The sequence below is a fragment of the Zonotrichia albicollis genome, chromosome 2 (genome assembly GCF_047830755.1).
Source record: "Zonotrichia albicollis isolate bZonAlb1 chromosome 2, bZonAlb1.hap1, whole genome shotgun sequence".
Classification (NCBI taxonomy): domain Eukaryota; kingdom Metazoa; phylum Chordata; class Aves; order Passeriformes; family Passerellidae; genus Zonotrichia; species Zonotrichia albicollis.
This window is the reverse complement of record NC_133820.1, coordinates 59,616,635-59,643,311: the sequence shown is the minus strand read 5'-3', so window position 1 is coordinate 59,643,311 and position 26,677 is coordinate 59,616,635. Positions and strand designations below refer to the sequence as shown.

General features: G+C 39.9%; 1 protein-coding gene across 4 annotated transcripts in view; it reads right to left on the bottom strand.

Moving 5' to 3' along the window:
• Nucleotides 1-1,314: 1,314 nt before the first annotated feature.
• CDK8 (cyclin dependent kinase 8) overlaps nt 1,315-26,677 on the bottom strand; it is a 74,918-nt gene continuing 49,555 nt past the window's right edge. Inside the window, exons 5-13 of one of the 4 annotated variants that reach the window (XM_074535262.1) lie at nt 24,445-24,502; nt 21,568-21,699; nt 19,586-19,729; nt 17,675-17,744; nt 16,586-16,658; nt 14,230-14,327; nt 12,785-12,863; nt 12,507-12,665; nt 1,315-7,962 (exon numbers count right to left, since the gene is read on the bottom strand). In XM_074535262.1, the coding sequence (XP_074391363.1) occupies nt 7,837-7,962; nt 12,507-12,665; nt 12,785-12,863; nt 14,230-14,327; nt 16,586-16,658; nt 17,675-17,744; nt 19,586-19,729; nt 21,568-21,699; nt 24,445-24,502 (939 nt within the window). In that variant the 3' untranslated portion in view covers nt 1,315-7,836. The remainder of the gene's footprint in view (nt 7,963-12,506; nt 12,666-12,784; nt 12,864-14,229; nt 14,328-16,585; nt 16,659-17,674; nt 17,745-19,585; nt 19,730-21,567; nt 21,700-24,444; nt 24,503-26,677) is intronic. The other 3 variants (XM_074535263.1, XM_074535264.1, XM_074535265.1) reach the window with 3 other exon arrangements.

Here is a 26,677-nt window from a genome sequence, read left to right as displayed (position 1 = left end):
GGGGGAACAGCAGGTCCTGGTACTGCCCCAGGTCCTGGTACTGCCCAGCCCCAAACCACGTCACTGCCTGCTCGCCCTGCAGCACCCTTGCATTCATACCCCTCCAAAATACCTCAAAATATTGGTTTGCTTTTCTGTCCAGGTAGGTTTCATTCTGGCACAACTTTTAACTTCTTTTACCGTGGCCTCAGCTTTGGTATTTTCGGAGTCCCTGGTAAATCCATGTATAACCTTCCCTGCTCAGTGGTTTGATGTGTCTCAGGTTTTGAGAGGATTTTCTTCCCCTCCCTGTGTGACTTGGAAGCCTGAGGGGGTGTGTGGTGCTTTATCTGGGAGATCCTGATCCCCAACTGCATCTGCTGCAAGCCATTGATGCAGTAAGATTTTCAGATCAGAAGACTAACTAAAATACCAATGGAAAAAAAATAACATATATACAATAATCTGCCCTGATACATCACTGTGAAGATCAATAACCTCTCAGGACAGGCCATGTTCTGCATCATTGCTCCTTATGCACAGGATTTTGTTCTGAATATTAATCCAGAAGAAATTAATATTAATTAATTACTATTGGTCTTGGATATTAACATTTTACAAATAACTAGCATAATCAAGATCTTATTTCCTGGCATTACTAAGAATTACACAACGATCAGCAAAGATGTATTTGTAACCTCGTGGAGCATAAACTACCCTGTTTATATACTACTGTTTAAGGTGCTGCTGTCAAGGAAAGTAATTTTTACAATCCATTAATGAGGTTCCACCCAGTGAAAATGGCCTTAAGTGTGGATGTTTAACTCTTTTCTCTGGAAGTACCTTTTATTAAGGAATAACCTGCAGATTCAATAACAGTGATGACATCTCTATATTCCAGTGTCCTCTGGGGAGGACACTTGAACTTCTCTGCCCCATTTTGCAATGTTCTGTAAAGAAAGGTAGAGGAAACAAAAGCTGCACCCCCTTCTGCTGCCTGTGGCCCTGCACTCTGCAGGACTGACCCCAGGAGCAGCGCCTGTGGCTGCAGCACGCCTGGGCTGCCTGCACAGTGGGATCGGTCACTGCCCCTGGGCACGGGTGTACAGTGTGCTGGAACCAAACCAGGAGCAGCTCCCCTTTTGTGGCCTTTTGTTCAAACTGCAGGCTTGTAACACCCACTTTGTCCTCCAAATCCAGATTCCAGCTTGGCTTTTCCTCATTCCTTTGAGGCATGTGCATGTTGCTGGTTTATGGACACCACATGGTGCAGCATAGGTTACTCCATTAAAACACAAAACTCTGAGACACCATTCCTTCTTGTTCCCAGTGAACTGGATTTCATACTTTTTATTATCTATTTAAAAAAACAAAAAACCCATCAGATAGAAAAGTGTGGCAGACAAGCTTTCATGATAATGTTTTATGTTGATCTATTTTCCCTGCATTCTTTCCTGGTGGAAACAAAAACCTCCTGTAAACACAACCCAGTGTGTGGTTCATTAGAGCAGTGGTTTGGCACCTGTGTCACCAACTTACCCCATGACTGTCTCACTGTCCACACACTTGGGATGCTGCACTCATTGATGCTTTGTGGGCTGGACACAGGATTGCAGATCCCAGCAGACACTGGAAGCACCGTGAGGAACTGGGTGTTGAGTAAGGCAGCTGCAGGACGGGAGCTGGGCTCCTCCCACAGCCCATTAGATCTGCCTTCAAGCATCCACCTGCTCTGCAACTTTTCAGTCGGACAAAAGGAGGTTTTCCAGCAGAGGAAGAAATGTCCCTTCTGTGGGTCCTCACAGCATCTCAGGCCATTGATGTCCTGCTGAGCCCAGGGCACCAGACCAGCCAGTCTGACTGACCAGCATGGCACCCACGGCCGCCACCTTCCCTCCTCCCCTCAGATCCGCACAGCACTGCCTGAGCCTCCCTTCTCCTCCTCCTCCTGGGGAGCTGGAGAAGCGTGTGATGGCAAATGACAGCCTCACCTCTTCACCCATGGAGTGGGGGCTGGATGAGATCTGATCAAGCAGCTGCTTGTCAGTCCTGAGCATTGTCTGCCCATCACTCAGAAGCCACAGGCTGCCCTGTGTCACAAGTCCCCGCAGGGCTCTCCCAGCAAGGCCTCCAAAGACACTGAGGGGATTTTCAAACCAGCTGGTTCTGTCTGGTGTGCAAGAAAATTACGCAGCTGTATTGTATACCTGCGTGGCTGGTGGCAGTGGAATGTATTTTAGGAGTTTATACAGGGATTTCCTGGGCTGGGACATCACATTCCTTTCACCTTTTCTTGGTCTGAAAGCAAGGTGGGGCAGAGCACCAGAGCAAAGCAGGTGCAGAGGACATCAGGAGTGCCCAAGCTGTGTATGAGCTGTATGCATTGAGCTGAGCACACCTCAAAACAACCCCCCCCTTCCCGTAAGGATCATTGCTGGCACCCAAATGCAGGATTTATCCCCAAAGAATCCTTCTCCACAGTTTGCTGAGTTATCTCCACATTCTGATCTACAGGAGCACATGGCTGAAGCAGTTGTGAAGAATGCCAAACACTATCCTACTGTCTCCCCTGCCCAGTTAAGGACACAAACTCACTCAGGTGGAGCTTGGCTAATGTAGGAACTTCACAAAGGGAACTCACTTCCCTGAGTATACCTGAGAAACACTAGAAACAGAAACAGAATTTTTATTTTAAAAGGTGATCAATAAGAGCAGCTCTTAGCAAGCCTGGCCAGCCAAATACTAAAGGTAACCCTGCATAAACCAATACAGGACATGGTCAGATTTTGGGACAGTGGGTCAGAGAAGGAACAAGCTCCCATGAAAGACAGGTGCTCTTTAATCTCAGGACAAGACAATACCTCTGGGCCTTCTCAGTGTAATCATGGGCCTTCTATAAGCATCTGCTCAAGGGCTTTTCAGCTCTGTCTCAGCCCTCCTGTAAGCACTGTCTGTACACAAATCTCTACTTCACCTCCCTCAGATGCTGCATTCTGTCTGTACCTAATGGGGCGGCAGAGGCAGCTATGCTTCGCCCGCTCTGGGTGACACACTGTGCAAGTTCACAGTTCCACAAACATTAAACAAAGCCTTGCTCCAAGGATATGGCAGCCTTCCCACATCCCCGGCTGAGCAAATGGAAACACTTCCCAAAAGCACATGTAGTAAAGGCTGTCCTTGGTGGCTCTGTGGGCTCAGGGCTATGTGCCAAGGTGTGCTGAGCAGCTGAAGTAACAAGCACCCCTGCACCCACCCTTCCACCACCTGCCCTGGCCCAGGGCACTACCCAGTCCACTTAGGTAGGTCCAGAAATGAGAAGGGATAGTTAAATTCAGGGATAATTAAACTCCTTGAGAGCCAAGGAAAGGCACCCTAATCCTGGCAGGCTGAAAAGTGTTTTTCAACATCTTGTGACATGGGAGCTTTCAGAGCAGTGATGGAGCTCATCCAGATTCCCATCCTGGGCTGGAGCTGGCGTGTATCACCCCAGGGCAATGGCTTCATTAACATCAGTGCCAGTGCCCAGTTCTCCAGCACAGGATCCCTGCCAGTACAGACAGTCCTCTGGAGACTGCTCCTGCCATCACTGAAGCCAACCACCAAGATAAAGGCTGCCTGAAATCCTTGAGGAGAGGAACTTATCCCAAGAGACCTGGTGGAAACAGCAGCAGCTGTGTTTCTGTTTTGCTTTCAAAGGGTAAGCACCTTTTCTCTCCCTATCCTACTGTTGGAGTACAGTTTGTACATCCCATCATTCAGATGTCTGACAAATTATTTCACAGAGTGTTCTTTATCCATAGCTGTGACAAGCAAATTACACTGATTTAGGCTCATCTACCTTGGTCTCCAGGGAAGCTGGATATTAAACTCTCTCAGAACTGGCAGCCTGAAGCACTGTCACCGCTCAGCCTGAAGGAAGATGCTGGGATGGCTTCCCTACTCAACAAAAAATGGCTGCTCTACTCAGGGGAGGAACTAAAATATGATGAAGGGAGCACCACATTACTCATTCTTTCTACAGAAACGAGGCTCTTCTTAGCCACGGCAACAATATTTACTCCAAATAGCAGGTCTGCAACTTCACCCCTGGCTCCAAGAAAACTATGTGTCTTTTCTTGTTGACACACAGTAAGTCCTATGAGATCCTGCAGGCTCCATTACCCCACTTGGTGGCAGCCAAAGTGCCTAATCATGCCCATAAAATGATCAACAGGCACCAGGCATGAAAGGCAGAGATCACTGGTGGCCTTTCAGTGAAGCCAGAAGAGGGTGTGCCCAGCAGTGGCTTCAGAATAAAGGAATCATAGCATATCCTGAGTTGGAAGGGACTCACAAGGATCATCAAAGCCCAACTCCTGGCCCTGTACAGAACAACCCCAAAAACCACAGAACATAACTGAGAGCATTATCCAAGTCCTTGAGCTCTGGCAGGCTTAGTGCCATGGCCATTTCTCTGGAAAACCTGTTCCACTGTCCACTGGATGAAGAATCTTTTCCTAATATCCAGCCTAAACCTCCCCTAAAAAAAAGCTAAAAGGAAACCTGAACACTGGCCCACCCCTCAACTGGGGATTGCTTGGGCACTGCCATGGGCAACTCAGTGAGTGCACTATTTTGCTATTTACATATATATATATGAACAGGAAAGAACAGGACAAAATCAATCTTCTAGTTCTTCCTTCTAGGAAAGTGGGACTGCTCCTCCCACCACTAATGCTGAAACCCTCTTCAAAAGGGATCAGTGCAAAAGTTATTTATTTCTTCTAAAAGTAGCTGGGTCTTTATTTGGTATGATAAATGCAGAGCTGCCACAGGCCAGGCTTGCTGAGAGTGCCAAGGTTAAGGTGCAATGGCACATTTATCCTCACAATCAAGCTAAGCTTGTAGCCCATTTTCAACATAAGCCTACTCTAGCAAAACAATTTGTCCTTTAATCACAGCAACAAAGACAGGCTCCCAGACTCCAGCTATTTTAAAATGCACTCAGATAGGTCCAGATAATTGTTGGTGAGTAAGGAAAAGCTTTGAAGTTCTTGAATCCAGTAACAAAAGCTGAGCCATGTGAGGAAAGAGGCACGGCTGGCAGGCTGGCTGCTGCCATCTCCTCACAGGAATTTGTAACTCTTCTATTAAACCCTTCTCAAAAGGGTTTCTTCTCCTCCCCTCTCTGTAACCCTCATGTAAAAGCCCCAGCAAGAGCATAACAACAGGATTAATGTTTTTATACAGTTCAGGAAAGCAATTTAGAGCCTTGCCCTCAGTATTCCTAAAGGTAGTATTAAAAAGCTTATTTGATGCAGAAGATCCCTTAAAATTATCATGAATATGATGTGATTGACCTTATCTGCAATACAGAATCATACTCTGTCTTTGAGGTACCAGAGGTTTTACCAAGCATTGAAAAACCTTTTCTTTCCAAAGTCCTAGAGAAAAAAATCTCAAGGACCTCCTAACAAATGACCAGATGACAGAGACATCAGTACAAGTCAAGTATTAGGATTTTACTTCCCCGTTTGTTCATGTAATCTGCAATATATCTACTAAAAATGAGAACACAAGTGAATGAAATTGAGAGTAGCAGGCTATTCAAAACTAAATGCAGAATACAATTTAGTTTTATTATAATTATTTGATAAGCTGTATCTTTATCTCAAATACATTCTTAATAAGAAAATTAAATTCAAGCATAAACTAATGGCAAGAGCACCTTTTGTCAACTGGATGCATTTCCTATTGCAAAAATGAAACTGAAGCAGGCCTGGTACTTTTCAACTGCAGACATCACAATATAGTGGTATCAAATAAAGTCTGCTATTACATTAATAATATTATCTATTATGCATTAATATGAATATACATCAATAGGAAACAAAAATCTGGGCCAACAGCATTTTAGCAAAAAAAAAAAAAGTTACTCTTGGCACCATTTGAGTATTTGGGAACAGCCTGGACAATACTGAACAGGCAAACTTAAAGCCTATATATATAAATTAAGAATAAAAACTGAAAATGCTTTCACTTGAAAAGCAAACCAAAAAGTTCAATGCACTCCCACATATACATTAATGTGTTTCAGAAACAAAGGAAAGACAAATTTTGACACCTTTTATGTCAAAATTAAGAGAGCATCATACAGTATCACAAAAGCAGCATAAATTCTGCACTCAGATTTTCTTCTTTAGTTTTAAGCCTTCTGAATACTTGAGCCTGTAGTCCATCCAGTCAGGCAGTTTAATCTTCACTTCAAACATGGTTTGCCTTTCAGGCAGACTAACGATTTGGGTTTTGTTTTGCCCCCCACTGGCATCTCAGTGCATGGAAATGAATCACACCAGTTGATATTCACTCTACATGAAGCACCTGCAGAAAAATATCCTGCGTGTATTGCATATATTTATGTCAAAATCATGGTGTGGTATTACCTACCAAAATGAGAATGAGCTACAGAAACCTCAGAAGAACATCCAGACAGGAATGCTTCTGGATTTTGTAGACGATAAGGAACTGTCTGATCTAGGAAATGTCACTAGTAATAAACCCACTTTTAGAGTATCTCCAGCTCATCAGCTACATGAACAGAACAGGAGTAATGCCCTTTTTTTCCTGCCATTTAAAAGAAAAATTATCCTTCTCACCAGTTAATGCAAGCCTGCCTTGCAAGAAAAATTCCTGCTGAATGCTATTTCTCAGAAACAACCTGATATAGATGTATGAATGGGGGAGCAGGGGGTTTTCAATGATGAAAAGGAATACAGGCAAAGGTCAAAATGCAGATTTATGAAAAATAAATTTATTACATAACACCTTGTTTTAACAATGTTTGATTTTTTTTTACTCAGAATACTTGTGTCATTCATGTAAAATAGTTTGATACAGTACATTGTATGTAAGTTTTTCCTCATAAATTCTAAGGCTCTCCTAACATCTTGTTCCTCTGCAGTAGGAATGGCACCCCTAAACAACGTGCGAACATTTTAAAAAAAAACAAACAAACTGAACAAAATTTAAAACCCACTACACCAAGCTGGTTGTCAAAAATCATGACAAAATATCTGAATGGATGCCGCACCTTTTTAGGAAATATCATTCATGCTTTTTTAATCCCAAAGCATGCTCACAAATCATTAACACCAACAGGAAAAAAATAAAACACTGTCTATGACAATCATTTTAGTTTGTTTGCTGAACCAAACATGTTTATATCAATGACAACATACTTATTTAACTATCAAATAGCAGCTTTAATACCAGTCAAGTCATAGATTTCAAAACAAAAACAAAAACTTATGTTGGAAATAAATCTTTGGGATGCTTGTAATTGCTGGGAAAAAATGCAAACGCTTCCATGTTCTTAAAAAAATCTCATCGTAGCAATCATGTCGGTCATAAAACATCGATCTAGCTGAAAAATGAACCAACCCACAAAAGTCACTAAAAATAAATGTCTATCAAAACTGTCTGAGAGTTACGGTTAGTTTGCTTTTTTGCCATGGTAACATATACTGTATGCTTCAAGTACCAGTTCAAAGATGTCGCGTACTACCGGTCAGATGAAGTTGTTACATCAAGAGAATTCACCACATACGACAACAAAAATGCTTGCCCCTAGCACATTTCACAGCTTCACCTGCTACAGACTGTCACTGAAAAAAATGCATCGCTCAGTCTGAACCATGTCAAGTAAACTACAGAAGTAGCATATCCACAACACAAACCGTGCTAGCACTTCCTTTTCAAGTCTAAGCCCAAGACCAGGTACAAGGTGGGATCCCCAGCGCCGTGGCGGGACGGTGGGAGATGTGGTTGTACAGTACATTCTGCGGCCCAAGGCGGGCTCCTGGCGGCAGCGGGTGCGGCTCAGTACCGGTGCGTCTGGTGTGAGTACTGCGGCGGCTGCTGCGAGGTAGCTGAGTAGCCCATGCTGCTCTGGGGCTGCGATGTGCTTGGTCCGGGGTTGGGGTAGGCAGCATGGGGGTTGGAACGCTGCAGGGGGGAAGCACAGACACACAGCCCTTCGTGACACGGACATGGAGAGACAGTTTCACCTACTGACTCCTTTCCTCAAGAGGCACCCATCACGCACAGTCTCAAGGCAGCTGCACTTCCAGGCTTTGTTCCACTTTGATTACAGCAGGTAACAGACATCAGGAATACCAGATAAGAACGTGAGAGCTGCCAGCCTTCTGCTATCTACCCTAACGGGAATCTTCACCCATCACAGTCAAACCTCCAGCCAACCCTCCAGATGGCTACTGTGCACCTGCACGTGACACTGGGCTACCACCACTCATGGCAGTGGTCTTCTCCACTTGCTCCCTTCTCCTAGCAGGAAAGCAGGCTGGGGTGGAGGTCCAGGTGAGGCATCTTACTGCTGATGAACCACTCTGCCTTATTCTGGAGATTTTCACACAGAGCGGATATACTTGCTACACTTCTGTGTGACCACAGGCAGACAGCACTGTGGCTGGGCTAAGGTGTCATCCATCAGCAGCCTTAAAATGCTCAAAAGAGAGTTTAAAGACAACAGTGACACGTTCCTCAGTGGAACCAGATATTTCAGGCAAAAATGTCCTTAGCTTGTGGCTGGGGAGGTTCAGGTGGTACACTGGAGGAGTCAGTACAGCACTGGAAGAACTTGCCCATAGAGTCTATGAGGGTTCTCTCACTCTATGAAGGCTTTTAAGACTCAACAAAGCCATGCTAACCAGAGTGAGAACTAGCAACAGCCTTGCTCCAAGTGGGAGACTTGGCTAGATGGTTTCCAGAGGCCCCTTTCAACCAGCATTCCCACAATTATTTGAGTGGACCATTCATCATTGCAAGAAGGCCTCCACAAACCAGGAACTGCCCACTTCAATTTTAACCTGAAAGTTATTATTTACTGAAAATGTGTTATAAAGGAAAGAAGGACTGCCTGTGAGAATTTCAGTAAGTATCTGACCACTTAGTAGCACTTAACATTTCATTAAATTAACACAATTTCAGTACATTACTGTGCTGGTTTACATCCACATTAAGGTTTACATGCCCTCACAAACTTTGGAGCATTTAGAAACTGTGTAGCTTCTGAATTCTTGATATCACAGCACATACTATGTTTTTTAGGAAAAGCTGCTCCTAGAAGAGGTCTGGAAACTTCTAAAAAGTAACTACTCCAGGACTAGGGGATTGCTATTGAGACCTGAATAGGAAAAAACTGTGGTGAACCAACATCCTGAGAAAGTAATATACTAAGTCCCAACATAAAACAAAAACCCTAATTTTTTCTTGTACAGCATTTAGAACAGAAGCTATATACAGGAAGCTGAGATGATGGCAGAAATAGAAAAGGCATATCCTATTTGTTAACACACACTGACAGGACTGAGCTAACACCTCTAGAGAAAAGGGGGAGAAATGGCTGGACCAGCACTTAATGTCAGTGGGAGCAAACCAGCACTGCTGATCCACACCGTTAGCACAGGGACTGAACTTTGCTGACATTTGCCTTCAGCCTTGAGAGGAACACTGAGGCACTCATCAACAGAAGGGTCACAGCTTGAGTCACTCTTCTCCATGTTACAAATACAGGATATACTTCAAAGAGCAAAAGTCTTGAATGCTGGTTCTGCCCATGTGTGGCTCCTGTGTGTAGGAAACTGTCACAAGTTTAACCATTTAAAACTGACCACTCATTTCAGCTGTAAAACACTCCCTGCATCCTGACTTCTAAAACAGATCTTATTTTAAGACAGAGGCAATGAAAAATCAGATTCCTTCATGACACCCAGAGCAACAAATGGCTTTTGTTTAAGAAAAAAAGTAAATATTCAGTCCTTTCTAAATACCATTAAGCACCCAGAGGGTTATCCCAAGCAAAAGCTCAGGGTAGTGGAATTGCTCCAGCCTGCTTAATCACATTGCCTTTGGGAGTGTCACATTACAGATTTAAACAAGGAGGCAAAGTCTGTGTGCCATGTGTCTACTATTTTTATGCATGGCAGAAAAGGATATGAGGTCAATGTGCCCTGCAGAGAGTGATCTGACTTCTGAGTGAATGCAGAAACTGTCTTAGTGTGCCTTGCCCAGGAGATGGCAATCCTTCTTCACAAGCTTTATATGGGGAATTTGAGCAAATCAAATGAAGAACAAAGGAACAGGTGTTTGATTAAAACAGAGGGCTGTATTGTAATGGGTTTTTTCCCTCTCCTCAAGCTGCTGGATCAGAAGCAAAAAATGTGAGGAATTTTTTTCAGGGAGATCTGAAACCACCAGTGGGAAACTCTTAACTGCTTTTGTTCTAGTGCTGGCAGGTTCAGGTCTCCTCTCTTTGATTATCATGTTTTCCAGACACCTTAATCAGAACAAATCTACTGACTGTCTCTTTGCAAGGCTAGGGGTAAAAGGATATATTTTTTTGAAAACCAGGCATTTTCCCTCCTAGAGAGACAGCAGGAAGACTGGTCAGGAGCAGTCAAGTTAGCAGTAAGAGCTCCTGAGACAGAAAAGCAGCAGTTATCATTATCTTAAGGGAGAAGTATTCTGAAATTGTATTTGTCAACAAGGGCTGTCCCCAGCTGTAATCCCAGGATGGATATCTGCAAGTGCAAAAATTCTGATGGGCATGAACTGAAAACAAACCAATGCCAATTCTGGCCAAGAAATTTGATTTCTCTGACTTGTCAGCCAGCAAACCTCAGCTCTGGCTCACAGAACTGGGAGCTGAAGTTAATTCAAAACGCCCCAATGCAGCAGCAAAATGAGGTGAAGGGCATGTAAATAGGCATGTAAATGGGGCTCCCTGACAGTACACACAACCTCTGAATCAACCTCCCTAGATGTGTGACTCCACCCTAGGGCAAGATTAAGAAAGTTACAGCTGCATTTGCCTTCTGCTCTGTGTGTGTTTTTAAGAAGTGGAAGAAAGAGCCAATTAAAAGGCCAAAACAGCAATTGACTGCAGCTTGCCAGATTGAAAGGGATGAAACTCCTGTAAGCATGCCTGTGATGGATAATCCTACTAAAAGAAAGATGGCATTTATACTTAGAGGCACCCCACCCTGCAGAACTATAGTTAAGGCTCACCACTGTCTCAAACAGCTCTAAAATGTATGTTGTTCAAGGAGAATGACTTGCAAACTGATGTGTTATTGATGTCCTGGGATAAACTGAACAAAGGCACTTGGGGACTACATGAAGAGTCTCACAATAAAGCTCCTGAAAATGATCTTATTTTACATTTTGTAGTACTTTCAAGTTTTGGCCAATGCTGAGAGTACACAGATTTAGGTAAGGATGAAGGTAATGCCCCCAGGCAGCTTCTGAGGCTATCTGGTTCTCTGAGGAACAAACTCTGAAACACAAGATTTCAAAGCCCACTGGTGGTTCATGGAAAAGCTGTATCAAACTGAAAGGCAAGCTGACAGCAGCAGCTTTACTGACTCTGTTTTTAACTCTCCCCATGTTTTGCTACAGACTGTAAGCCCAGCTAAGTGGGTTTCCATTATCAGGGTCTCACATTTACACAGCAACCTTTAAATTAACAGAAAACGCTGCCAGTAGTTTCCAACTTCCCCACCCTTTGGTTCCATCCAAGACTGTCTGGCCCCTGTACCGTGCATTCCATGCAAACCAGTATGCAGTGGTCAGTTCCTACAGGCTACCACTTCCAGCAGCATGCCTCCTCTTGAAATCTCCTATTCCCTAGGCTGGCAAAAATCTGCTGTTCTCTAACTGCTCCTGGGAATCATTTGAAGTCTTCCCTGCTCCTCTTTTGTAACTTCTAAACTTGTATTAACCAAAGGTTCTGTCCTTGACTCTCTTCTCTCCCATCTCCAGTAGTAGGCTTATCCAAACCCAAAAACTCAGGTGTCATTTGCTGGGATGACAAAGATATTCTTATACTCCTGGCTCTGATTTCTTAATGTCTGACCACAAGCTCAAATGCAGAAAGGCCAGAACACATTTTTCATGTTTTCCACAAGTGCTTTTTCCCAATGTGCCTCCTCATCTTCCTCACTCATTGACTGCCACCACCTCACCTGTCTTCAGATCTGCAATATTTGGCTTACTCAACCTGGAATCTCCCTTGATCTTCAAAAGAGCTTATGACAGCATCATGCTAAGTCTTTGTCATCCAAAATACTGTTTCCACATCCATTAACCGACTAAAACTTGTTCAGATTCTTATTTCACAGCTTTTTTACTGCAACATCCTGCCTCCTACCATTGCAGGTTTGTTCAAGCAAGAAATGGCATTTTTAGGTGATACAGAATACAGCATAACAGGCTCCTGGTCCATAACCATTAGCATTCCCTAATATGAAGGGAATTGGTAGTAACTCTAATAATGTCTGATCCTAATTCTCTTACTGCTAACCTAAAGAACATCAGGATATTAACAAATCATCAACTAAATGAATAAAAAAAAAAAAAGTCAAAAAGTAACAATTAATACAGTGACATTTACAAAATTACTTTTTTAGTTTGAAGAAACACTGCTCTAAACATGAAAAACAAATACACAATATGTGAATAAAGCAAAATACCTGATAGTCTGAGGTCATAATAAGTCCACCTGAGGTAGTGGTAGGAGGAACAACTCTCACTTTTTTCAGTGGGGGTCCCTGTGTGTGACTGTTGTCTTGGTTCCCTGGATGACCAGTTCCATTAGTATGGTTATTGCCCTGCTGCTGCTGCTGGTTCTTCTCAATTGTTTGAACACAAAGAAAAATTTCAACTCAAAAACAGTACATGAAATAACATAAAATCAGGAAATAGTGTAAAAGCCAGTGAAACATGATGATACTGTTCTTCTAGTACTTACTTTGTCTCCTTTATCATCTGGTTCTTCTTCTGTTAAAAATTCTCGTTTTGGGTAAGGGATTTGACAACCTGCAAAAACACTGTCCCCCAGAAAAGTCTATTTATCACTGTATTAGAACAGAAGGGTAAGACCTGTAAGATTCACACTTTACCCATGATAGTTTCAAGCTGCCTAAGCCATCATTTCATACCTGTAACTAAGGGAGAAGTTTTCCCTGACTGACTATCACCATATTCTAAACTTTGCAAAACCATAATCATTTTTACATACTCGATTTTAATGTTCATTTGACTCTAACACACTAACTTAAGCTCCCAGTAATTTTTTTGTTGGTCCATCACTTGTTAGGTATCTACAAGGGCACAAAAGCTATCTCACTTATAGCTATTCTGTAATTCCCAGTTTCAGGACTAACTATAAATATTCCTGGAAACTTCACTGACTATTAAAAAAAAAAACACCTGGAAAAAAGTTTAAAAGTAACTAGAAATTTCACCTGTCAACTCATACCTCACAGTCCACATGGATTTGCTACTTCTAGTGCAAGCTAATATTTAGCTGCCCTTCATCAGTAGAATGTATTTATAATAAAGTCTCTGTACACCTGTTAGCAATACTCACTGTGCATTCACATTAAAATGTCAACCTAAATTTGAGAAAAATGCCAAACACTATCCTAAAAGCAGCTTCTGCAACAGGTAATTGTTCGCTTGACTTTAAATCACAGAGACAGTTCAGGAAACGCTATAAATAATCCAGGAGGCTTTCGTGAAATAATTTCATTTTTAATTAATTCCTTATAAGTATACATATTTTATAAATTCTTCCCTACATAAGAGCAGAGAATCACAGACAGGATGTACTAACAGCTTTCCTAAAAGGGTGTACAGTCATGCTCTCTGGCTAGCCTTTTGGAAGAAGGGCTTAATTTTTAATGAAATCATTCACTGTCCATAAATTCTCTCCCTTTTGTAAATACGCCTGTGCAAACAAAACAGAGGAGTGTCTACAGAAAATGGATTTAAGTTGTTAAGGATGACAGCACAGAGACACAGACTTGACTTTCCCCACCCAGTGAATTTACAACAAAGGCTAAGACAAAAATGTAAACTAATTAGAGACTGTCATCTGGCATTCTGAGGCAGAGAAGCGGACCTGCGGGCACTTAGCAGTTGTCTACCAAGATCTGTAGCATGCATAATCAACCTGTCAGTGAGTAACAAGATTAGTGCTGCAACTAATAGGATCAAAGTTCCATAAAGCAAGAGATTAATAAAAATGCTACTTAATTTTAAAAACCACAAATGGCATTTTAGTGGTTATAGCTCTCTTCGGTTGTTAGCCAGTATTTAGCTCAATATTCACAAACATACTTAGGGCAGAGAGAAGGCACAGCTCTAAAACATCTCTGAATGCACTGATAGGTTCATAAATTGACCACTTACTCGGATGTGGGAAGAGGATCTTCCAAGAAGTAAGGATCCTGCATAGCCTGTTCTGAGGTAATTCTCTTTATTGGATCCATAGTGAGCAATTTCTGAAGCTGAAAAGAAAAAAAAAAAAAAAAAGAAAAAAGAAAGAAAAAACCACCTTTACATTACCGAAACCATTTATAGAAACTTCACTGTATTCCTGAAAAGTTAAGATGATACAAATGTGTGTGAACTGAAAAGCCTAACCATAAATGGCATACCCACATTCTTCTGCCCTGTTAAAATAGTAACTTCATTTCCTATCAAAGGACACCTATTTTCACTCGCAAAGCCCAGGACACTCAGTTCCAGTCCCAAGTGTTCTATCAAAACCCTTCAAGAAGTTTCCATGATGTACTAGTACCTTTAATCACAAAATAATTTGGGTTGCAAGGGCCCTTTCAAGGTTAATTAGTCCAGCCCCCTGCCATGGGCAGGGACATCTTTAACTAGACCAGGTTACTCAGCACCTTGTCCAGCCTGACCTTGAACACTTCCAATGATGGGGCATCCTGAACTTTGTGCAACACGTTTCAGTGTCTCATCACTCTGAATAAAGAGTTTCTTCCTAATGTCCAATCTAAATCTACCTTCCTTCATTAAAAAGCCATTATCTCTTGTTCTATCAAAAGAATGTTCCTCTCCAGCTTTCTTGGAGACTCCCTTCCAAGTACTGGAAGGTGTTATAAGGTCTTGTGGGAGCTTCTTCTTCTCCAGGATGAACAAGCCCTGCTCTCTGAGCCTGTCTTCAGATGAGAGGAGCTCCAGACCTCTGATCACCTTTATGGTCCTCCTCTGCACACAACACCCCAGATGAGGCCTTGTGAACTAGGAACACCAAACCATAACTATTTTATTTAGCTCTAGTGCTGAGTTGCAGTGATGCATTCTTAAACTACATTGTTTTTATTCAAAAAGTCTGCAGATACTTCTCTCCATCCACCCTAGCAGCTGTGTGGAATACAGCTGTGCTGGGCAAGCAACATGAGATAACCTTCAGATACCACACAGAAAAATAGTGAGTTTTCATGTTTCAACAATACAATGAAGTGTCCAAAGCAAAACTACACCATGACATATTGTCCAAGACTTTATAACAAATGCTTCACTTTTAACCTGCAGTGTGTATTTTTAAACAAGAAAATACATATGTAAATAAAATTAATTTACATTTCCTACTCATGCTTTTTATAGGATTCATACATTTCACCTTTTTAAAAAGGTCCAGTATCATGATCTAAGTCTGAACTGGTCATCTTTCACTAGGAGAAATTCATAACTACATGTGAGAATTCATAACTGCAATGCAAACCTCTATACTTCAAAAGCTGAGGTTGAGAAAGTACATTTCCCTCCTCAGCCTTCAGTTTTGACAGCACGGTTAAAACTTGATAACTGTGAATTACCACCATCAATTCAGTTTTGTTTTTCACATCATCCACAAGAACTCACAGCTCTCTGAGTCTACATGAAGTTTTTATAGAATAGCATGCTGAACAAGCCAATTCTTACTCTCTCAAAAAGCATTGCCAAGAGCCAGAAAAGGAAAAGGCAAAACATGACAAAGAACTGCCAACACACTGAAAAACACGAATGAAAAGCACTGCAAAATACTAGCATAGTTTGTGATGATTGGATTCTAGAGCTGTCCATTACAGGATGACAAGTCTTGGTCATAATCAGCCATACAAAAAGAAATCAAAATGACTGTGCAACCATTATCCACCCAGGAGATCAAAACTTCAGTTCTGTCCCCTTGTACAGATGACAAACAGAAGTGAACATTCTACACATTATTACAAATATTTTCTATTTTAAAAACTGCTTGATGTAAAGATCACCTAAGTGACACAATAAATATACAATAAACTTCATATATCATCTATTGATGGGACAATCACTACAGCTTATATGGACCAAAGTAACCACATGGATGATCAAAAAAAAAATCAGGCATATAGGAATTTTTAAAAGTAAAAGTAAACTATTGAAAGTATGCAAAGCAGCAAAATGAATAAGGATTGCAGCAACACTGCAAATGTAACTACAGGCTAACACAACTATAATACAACTTCAAGAACAAAAACTTCAAAATTACTTGTTACTGAACCTAATCCAGTGAATGAAACTCAGAATCATTTTTCCAATGTGAGAAGATACTTCATCAATGTGAGAAGATAGTGATTTTGCAATTGTCAGAGTGCAGAGTATCAATTATTCCTAAAATTTATTTATAAAGTTAGTTACATTGGACTTGACACTAGCTCAACTCTTACTTGAAACAACTGTAACATATATAAGGGATTTTTTTATGTCTGCAGGAACTTACCAAGTGGAATGCCTTACTATCTGGTTTAACTTTGTGTTTTTCCATATATTTGATAAGGCTGCAGTTGGTATACCTAGAAAAGTAAACAGAAGTGATAATTCTAATATGCAAAACATTGATACTCCAAAGTTTTCCTGGTAGTCACAAAACATATTAATAAGGACAGTTTAGTCTCCCTGCAAACCCAATAAGCAGGGAAAAACCACAACTATCAACACCAGAGATTGCTTAAGAGAACTGCAGAAAGGCAGTTCTCACATCCTTATAAAAGTATATAATACCCACACAAAAAGCACACTTGGAACCCAGTGTGTAGACAGCAAACCATCAACTGGATTTAAACTGCCTGGCAGCAATTTGACTACTGTACTGTTTGATTCTGTGTATTTCTCATGGCAGTGAAGATATATAATAAGCTCATATGAATGCTCTCCTGCAACCTACAGGTTGCTACAAGAACATTCACGTATTTACTTTTTGAAGAGAAGCTCAAAAAAAAGGTTTCTAAATGGTTGCAATAACATGGCAGATGCAAGAAATGCATGTAACTATACAGCTCCAAATGCCTCAGCACAGAAATCAGGCAATGGGGTGGCATTTTAAGTGCAGGTATTAGCCTGTGGCAATGTGACAGCAATGCTGAAGGGCATTTTCCTCTTCAGTCACTGTAAGCTACCCTAGACACCAAACCTGACAATTATACCCACTGTTTGCTGGAAATAGTGTAAAGTTACCAGACCCCTTTTAAGCAGCTATTACAGAAAATCACTGCCAGTACCACAGATTTGGGAACAGCTGTGCTTTGACACACTGTGCTTTGCAAACTGCAGAGCTCCTTGGGGTCTTACCGGCATCACCTGATCCAAAGCTGCCACCTTACCCTTTACAGCCTCTGGCTACTCCTCTGATCCACACCACCTCAACAGGCCAAGTTCACCATTATGAAACAACTTTATTTTTCATAATCTAAGTCATAATTTCATAGTCCTTGCTTGGCATCTACATAGAAAACAACGCAAACTGCAAGAAATTTGGTGTAGGAAAGAGATATAAAATAAGCTTTATTAAGAAAGCTCAACCCAGACTTACGTGTTTCTCCGGAAATCTTTCATTAAGGTTGAATGTTCTGGCATCTTTTTTATGTCTTCCCAGTCTTTATCTGCAAAGCAGTATTAATTATTTTTTCCCTTTCTCTCTGAGTAAAACAAAGCATTTCCAAGTATCTCCACAGCCTTGATATTGTTTTTTTTTTAAGTTCTACTTCTCTAACCTTGTAGTCTTATGCCTTTGTACTCCCTAGCTCCTACTCCTTCTTCATCTCTTTACAATAAATCATACCAAAACCTAAGAGGTTCCAGCTATGTGGTGATTAACTCAAGAATTTTGAAAAAAGATGCCAGCTACAGTGGCCACAAAACAATGCTGAAGAAAAACACATCAGGCTTGAGCTTGAACCCTTCAGGACTGTTACTTAATTTATTTAGACACAGCTGTGATCTCAGGACAGGAGTACACAGAACTCCAGCAAACCCTGTCTCCTTCTAAGGGATTCTCTGTTCTGACAGCACTTTTAGTTACAGGAAACTGCCCAGAGGTACTTCAGCAAAGTAAGATATACTGTTATTAAACAAAAAGTTAAGAAAAAGTAAAGTTGGCACACTCAAAATGAAGAAAAATTCACCTCAATGTAGACCAAGGCTAAAATGGATTTTAAAATAAAACAAAAAATTCACTACCAGCACCTAACTTCAAATGTCTTAAGCTCCAACTCTTGAAAAAGCTCTGTGGCCAACTAATTTGGTTCAATTCAAATATTTACTAAGTCTGATCACTACTGCAGAACACTTAGTTTAAGTGTCAATTAAAATGCAAAAAAAAAAATGCTGCAATTGAAGGAAAAGCATTTCTTGAAAAAACCAAAGAACTCCAAAGGTCAAACACAGACCATTAGAAAGGATTCATTAATCCAATCAGAAAACCAAAATGAGAGTATGATCTACTTATACAAGCTATACAGAACCAATGTAAAACTCAAATGAACTAAGTATAACAGCGTAAATTTCTAGTTCAAAAGCAGAAGGGGACAGTATTGCTCAAAGAAGCAAAACTAAGGAGACAATATGCAAAGGCAACATTTCCATGAATCTCACAGAGCAGTACAGAAGCAATGAAGCACATACACACAAAAAAAAGGCAAAAGCAAAAATAACAGCATGTTTAAAAACAAAATTCTAGAACCAACACAAACATATAGACCACAAAATTCATTTGAAAGGAAGAGGCAAGTTCAGGAAAAAAAAAACCAAACAATTAATAGCAGAGCAGGGAACACAAGCAGTGAGGAGAAAGATAAACAAAACAAAAATAAGGCCCCTGTTACTCTGACTCCTGTAATCATGTGAACACTAGAAGACAAAGTATTAACTGAAGAAACAAGGCAGCCTGCATAAAAACAAAGTGTGACCAACACTGAGGGGAAAATGCAACAAGTGATATTCCCACTGTTTAATTTGTTTTGGTTCATACAACCAGTTCTTGGAAGAAAGAAATTGTTTCTATACCACCAGCTTTCCACCAGGTGGGGGGGGGGATCTATTTACTTCCAAATGCTACATTTAATTTGGCATGAGCTAAACAAATGCATAATATTCACTAAATATATATACTTTTTGCCTGGATTCATAAATCATCAGTCACCTTGCAAATCAATAATCAGTACTGAAGCAATGTAGAAATATTCCTTCTAATTTTTAATCACCCAGCATTAAATACACTCTTTTAAAATAATAAAGCATTGGTATATGTATACACAAAGATAACCCTATCATCAATAAAAGGGAACATACCTAATTTGACCATTGGATTCTAGATCTATAACTCATGAAATAAAGATTGTGTTTGAACAGCTTTGCTGCTTTGATCAGCTGCCACCTTCATATGCAAAGAAAGCAATATGGATATCTTTCTTTGAACAGCAGTGATAAAAAATACAATATGTACCTGCAGGAAATCCCATTACATTGAATATTCTGTCCAGCTGGTCATGGTGATAAGGATTACTAGTTTTGATATCTTCTTGTCGACAATGGAATATTGGCTCTGATGTTAGCAGCTCTGCAAATATACACCCTATGGCCCAAATATCTTTAAAAAAGGAGAACAGAAATAAAAAGAACAACAAATGAATCTTTCCAAAACGATCTGGATGAGGTAGAATATTAGTGTTTAGCTTATCAGAGATAAGGTCAAGTTTCTATTGTAGAAGTGCAACACTTCCTTAACTTTTTCTTTTAGCTTTGAATGAAGGTACCCAATTCAGAAACTACACAGAAGCTGAGAGAAGAGCATACGAGTTTTTGTGGGGTTTTTGAAGTGTAGTTACCATTTAACATTGTAAAAAATTATTCTGGTTAAGAAAAAAAGTGAAGGAAACTATTGGGATAATGGTCGACACACAAAACACCAAGAAAGTAAAGCCAACCAGCATCTTGTCCTTTCAGTGCCACATTGTCCTGATCAAGAAATGTGCAATTGCTCATCAGCCAAGTTTAAGTAGTAAATGACCCCAAAAATACAAGCTGAAAAGTAGTGGTGTTGGCAAAAAACAAATAACACCTTGAAGGAGAGTAGCACACAAATTGCTACAAGCCCACACACCTCACAACTTTTCCATAACATTCATTTAAAAAAAAACCCAAACCCCACAACCTTTCTCTTTTCACTGTTGCTTTCCTATCTAATAATCACATCTCCTGAATCTTCCCAGTTGTTTTCTCAATTCTTTTCTAGTATATACAAACACAATTTTAAATTCAAAGTGGTGCTACACTGAGCCTTGAATGAACAAGGTCATAAACAAGGACAAAGGCAAATAATGTAAACAGCCTAACTCCATTACTCAGTGTTTTTACACAGTAATTTTTTATCTACATTGAAAAAACTATGTACTAAAGGCTATGACTGCACATGCAGTTTCACACGCTGCCATCAGAGGAAACAGCAGTAAAGTGAGAGAACATGAAAATACAACAAATTAAGTAGTTTGAAGGAACATAAATTTATCTGATCTATAAAAGAAACACAGTATTAACAGGAAAGTAAACAAGAATACATTTAAGGCATAAACATGAGAATTGCTGACAGAAACACAGATAAGATCTTTAAAAAAACAAAACAAGAAAAAAAGATTGAGTTCTGAGGAAGACTGTCAGGTTACAGAAACAACACAGCATGCTGACATACAACCTCCATGTCTGTGCAAAGTGGAGTAGCTGCTAGGGAAGTTACTTGCTCCCAGAATTGGTTGCCAGCCTTTAACACATCTTTTAAATCAGGCAGCGAGAGAAATCTTCCCAGTGCTTTTCCCTACAGTCTCTCTCCCTTCCATAACAAAGCTGATCAATGCAGTAAAAGTGAATCTGAACTCCCTCCAGTTTGCTGCTGGGCTGCTCCCCTGTCATACAGCCCACAAAAGCTCTGGCCATCTGTCAGCTGTCTTTTTCAAAGACACAGAGAGGCTAAAATGCAGCTTAATTTTACATTTTAGCTTCAGTGCAGCCACTATATTTTCCACTCTGTACATTCTCTACTGCATATCTTTATTACACTAGGTAATAACTTCTGCAATAAGTTTAATGCACTGTGCCTCCCAGTCATCTTAATATGAATTCTACTAGCAATTCAAAGATGCTTCCATATTTTTATAGCCTCTACCAGCATTTATGAAAGTCCTGTGTGAAAGCCACAAACTTAGATTGCATTGCAGGGCATTTGGAGATAAAACCCAGCAATATATTTCATTTCTACATATAGCCTGAGACCCCAGGAAACTAATCAATTTGTCAAACATTAATGTTTCTTCAAGAAACAAGGAACATACCTTTAACTCAGCTACAGTCCTTTGAACAATTTATCAAAGCTTTAATATTTGGGTACAGTTTACATAAAGAACAAAACAGTACATTTTTGTCCAATTTACTTACCAATAGCTTTGGTATAATGCCTTGCTCCAAGAAGCAACTCTGGAGCTCGATACCAGAAGGTTACAACTACTGGATCCAAGTCTGCTAAAGGCTTCAGAGGTGAATTAAATAATCGGGCAAAGCCCATGTCAGCTGCAAAATTCAAAGAGAGATGCTTTAAAATTTGAGGGAAACTAATAATAATTTTTTTTTTGAACAAACTGATTGAGTTTACTTGTTAGCACTATCATCATTCCTAAATAAAATGCAAAGGCAGACTGTAGCAGATATGAACTCTCTGAGCAGATTTTCTTTCTGTAGAAGTTACTGGATGGCATCACCTATGGAGTATATCATTATAAATCATTACTAACATGAGTCATTTACAACAATGAATTAACCATTGTTCTGAAGAAAAGCATAAACTCCTCAGGACACTGGTAAATCCTGACTCATTTTACCTGATGTTCTCTGGTAAAATATTCCCATTATTACAGGATGTTTTTTCACAAAGCAGCAATTTTTAAAGCAAGCAAAATGCATATTCTGCAAAGGTTAGAATGATTTATAACACATACGTGTACATGACAAAATCTCCCTCTTCATGAAGTTAGCTGTGGCAAGACTTCCTTCACACAAAAACAGCACCTAAGCCTAACAGCATCTGCCTCCTTGCTGATTTTCTATCTAGATGCATTTTCAATATCAATATATCAGTGCTGAATACCATTCAGGCTATGAGTTTAAAATTTTGGTTGTGGGCATTATATCATTAAAACTGCTTTCTAAAATTTGTAGCGTACAACTGCCTAGGAAGTTGTCTGAACAACTAAATATAAGTCATACAGGAAAAAATGGGCAGAGACTAAAATGTGCAGCTTCTCCCACAAAATTGCTTTCCTGACCCACCAACCCCTGAATCCCAAGATAGAGTGACTCTCTCATGTAGGGATATTCATATGCTGAGAAAAACTTGAATGAAATGAGATGAGTAGCTACCCTGAAGGAAAAGGACCTACATGCTATGGCCCAATGAGGAAACACTGAAGTGTAAATATGGGTCTCTAACTTGACTACACAATCCTTAATTATTTTTTCACATGCATTCCTATTTATGATTGCTTTAAGGCATTTAAAAAGAGAAACATTTTACAGTTTTCTACATTAAAATATCAATTACTCAAAATTGGTCAAGTCACTAATAACTATGAATAATGAGGAAAATTGTTGGCAGAAAGTGAATTTATGACCCAAAAGTGACACAAAAAGACTATAAAAATTATTTTAAGTTATATACCAGTTATGTATTTTTTAGAAAAATTAGTTACACTGGAAAAGTGGAAGCCCTTGGTATGTGTATAACTTCTGCATTCTTTTACGGCTGTAGCAATCTTAAGAAAATAAGAAAAAAAAAATCTACATTTTGATAACACACTTCAAAATCCAAAGTTCCCCTCCCTCTTTCCCTGCTGGGAATGGATGGCTCAGAGGACTGGTGGCCCAATACAGAATCTTTCACCTGTCCATTAAAGGAGTCTGACTTAATTTAGTTGTTTACTAAGTTATTCTCAAATTAATTCAAAACTATGAATTAAGAAATAAATGGGTGGTCTATGTGCAATTACTAGCAGGTAGTTGTGTACAGCAAATATCACCACCACTGTCAAAAGTGAGTCCAGAGGATGACCTATGTGCTCTGTTTTGGAAGAAACCCTCCTGAAGAGTAAAGTAATATGAAGAAATTTTCCCTTCTGTTGTCCGTGCTGTACCTGTTTTCTATGCAGACCTCAATCCCTACTGCCAACCTTAAAAGCTCAGAAAGCCATTAGAAACTTTCAGAGTAGGATCTGCAGAAACATTCAACCCTGGCCTGTCACTCCTTTGATTCCATAGGACAAGGGAAGGCACAGAGCAGCACTGAATGCTCCTAGAAAATCCTACCCTGAATCTTTCTACTAATGACTAACAATATAGTTCAGATCAACAAAACAGTAAGAGAACAGAGCAACAATGCAGAAGAGTAATCTCACAAAAGAAAACCAGGGGGAAGTCAAAAAGATGAACTAGCCTTAAAAAACCCTTCCAAATGGGGCTGCATTACCATAACAAATGTAAGCAGGCTGTGCATTAGTAGCATTGCCCTGATAATGCACAGCCTGGTACAGTTTATTATTTTTAGACTACTGTTAATTTTTATTTATGTATTTAGTTTAAAACAATTGAACTTCTACAAACCATCCTCTCACTGTAAACAGTAACTCCCACCAGAAAATGTTATAATAGTGTGGAGTGTTGGGTCCTTCCTAACCTGGTATACCCCTGGCTAGGCATTTAGGATTAGCTATTCGCTCTCACTAAACATTTTGCATGGATTTCTGTGGTTTCTGCACTTTTAAGATCCCTTGTGTTCATCTCCAAGGGACCTGCCTACTCCTTCAAAAATATTTTGCAGGCTGACTGTCATCTTTGATTCCATTATAAGATTTAAGGTTTGTAGCAATGAGTAGTTCCCTATTTAGATTTTTATAAACAGCATCAAGATGTCATGGCATTAGAGGTAAATGGAGGAAATCTTAAAATCCTATTTTTCTCCTCCTTTCCTCCTAGCTAGCTGTCATCTTTAACCCCACATCAAAATGCCCCACCCCACAAAAACACCCACTTAAGCAAAACATAATGACAATTTCCACTTTCTATTGATGAGGCAACAGCATTTCATTGTCAGAACTGGTACATGGGGCTAATATGATGAAGCCAGTCACTCAGAAAACAGCATTTAGGCAATGTGCCCAGGCACATACTGGTATTATACAGTGACTACTTTAGGTGGTACAACTGCACCTTCAGAACATTCTAACTTAAATGCTACACTGGGACTTATCAAAGATATAAACATACCAATTTTTACTCTTCCTCGCTCAGGACCTTCACCCATAACTAAAATATTAGCAGGTTTCTGTGGAAAAAAAAATAAATATACAATACATATACCACGATAAACCTAAACATTAGTCTCTGAAAAGTTAATTAAGTTTTGTTTTGCCAGTTTTAAACCAACTTTGTTTTGATAAAAATGACAAGTTTGGCTGTCACAGTAACACTGTGCAAGGACCCAGACACAGGCTCTCCCTGACTGCATCCTCCTCTCGTTTCTTCTGGGCATTGCTGTGCTCCTGCAGCACATTCCCTACTCACACCCTGGTGTCTGTCCTCAACATGCACCAGCTGGCAGCCACCCAACTGCTGAGATTTCTACCCAAATTGCCCTAGATCCTTCCAGTGGGAGGCAGTCCCACTGCTACCCACCACCCCAACCACAGGGATGGGAAGCCAGCTCTACAGCAAGCTTTGCCCAGGGTTATTCGGCACATTTGCACAAACATTGCACATAAAAATACACAAGTGAGATACAGATGAAACATTATCACTCGATATTGGAGAGAATACCATATCACTTGATTTTGGAGAGAACACTCATCTAAATTCTTCCTATTTACAAGTGTTTACCAATTCACACAGCTGCAAAACTGGAAGGCACTGCCTTTACGTTATTCTTCTGTCTTTCCTTTTTTTCTTTTACTACAGAGGCAAGTTAAAGAACTGAGCTAGAGTTTGGCTGGCTAGAAACATGGTAACTCACTTCATAATCCTCTATTTTCTGATGTCCTGTTTCTCATAATCCATTCTCAACATCTGTAGTCACAGGATTCCTCAACTCCTAACACAGTTTACATAATGAAACCTACAGTGCTTATTTGGAGGGAAAAAAGAAACTCACAAGTAAAGCTGACAATGTATGCCAGACTTGTTCTCAAATGGAGTGATTTAGATACCCAATAGTTCTGTAAATCCTGGACAAAATAGGGATTCCTATTCAGTTGTGACCTCTAAGATTGTAGTAAGGTTGAGTTACAGCTCTTGCTTTGCTTTTCCAGTTTAAACAGATCTGAAGGTAAGAGTACCTGAGCAGAACAGCTCAGACCACCTAAAAGTTAATGTAATAAATTCTACTATCTTTGTGTGGTTTTCTAAACACATTCTAGGACATTCCCAAGTCTTCCTGAATCTATCAGGCTCTAATGTAAACACACATGCAAAGAAGCAGAACACCACAATATGATATCAACCTAGAAGTAACTGCTATTATGTAAAAACAAGGTAGAAAATATTAGCACTTGAGCAAAAATTTTCCTTGAGAAATTAAATTATTGTTGTTTATGAAAGGCTGCAAAATGGATTTCTGAAACTCTACAGTCCTTGGACAAAATACGTAAAAAGAACCTGAGGCATTGCATTTCTGAAAACAGGTTAAGGATAGAAAATCTCATAAAAAATGTGGTCAAAAAAGATGAAATATACTTCATTGTCTTTCCAACAGCAAGAACAACAGATACAGCTTGTGCTGTATTAGCTCTGTGATTTCCAGAAGAAATTGTTCCCCACATTGCCACCATCCCCTTTTGCTTTTTTTAAAATAAAGGCATACACTCCAGATAAGTATTGCTTCAACATTAAAAAACGCAGAATGTGGGCACACAGCTCTTCAAAGTATTTCATTTAGATTGCCTCTACAAAAGTCCTAGAAATAAACAAACAGCATACATCTTTAAATTCATAGTTAGTGCTGAACGTTATGGCAATTCAATCTGCTAGGTATGAAAACACATCATTTCACCAAAGAAATCTTTCTATTGCTACATGGTGACTCAAAGAACAAATCCACATCTCTAACAAAACCTGCTTCAATACATATGGGGTGTTAAGCTACGTGTCTAATTATCATGTTTTCATTAGAGTTAACAATATATTACACAGGCACTAGAATTTTTCAGATATATAATACATGGACATAATACATAAAGTACCATTTTTCCCCCTTCAAGTTCACAGGTTGATAATACTCTACAAAAATGCTTTTAACATCTTCATGGTATTTTCACCTTAAAATATTTTACTGTTTGGATTTTGGTAAGGACAAGAAGTCCTATTCACACAAAGACTGTCAAATGTATTATACCATATGACTACTGAGCCGAGCACTGGGTAACAATTCCTGCACCAAAGATCTCCTACCCTAAGGTCAAGGCAGGTAGAGATGAGAAAGCACAGTAAGACAGTACCAGTCAGCAAA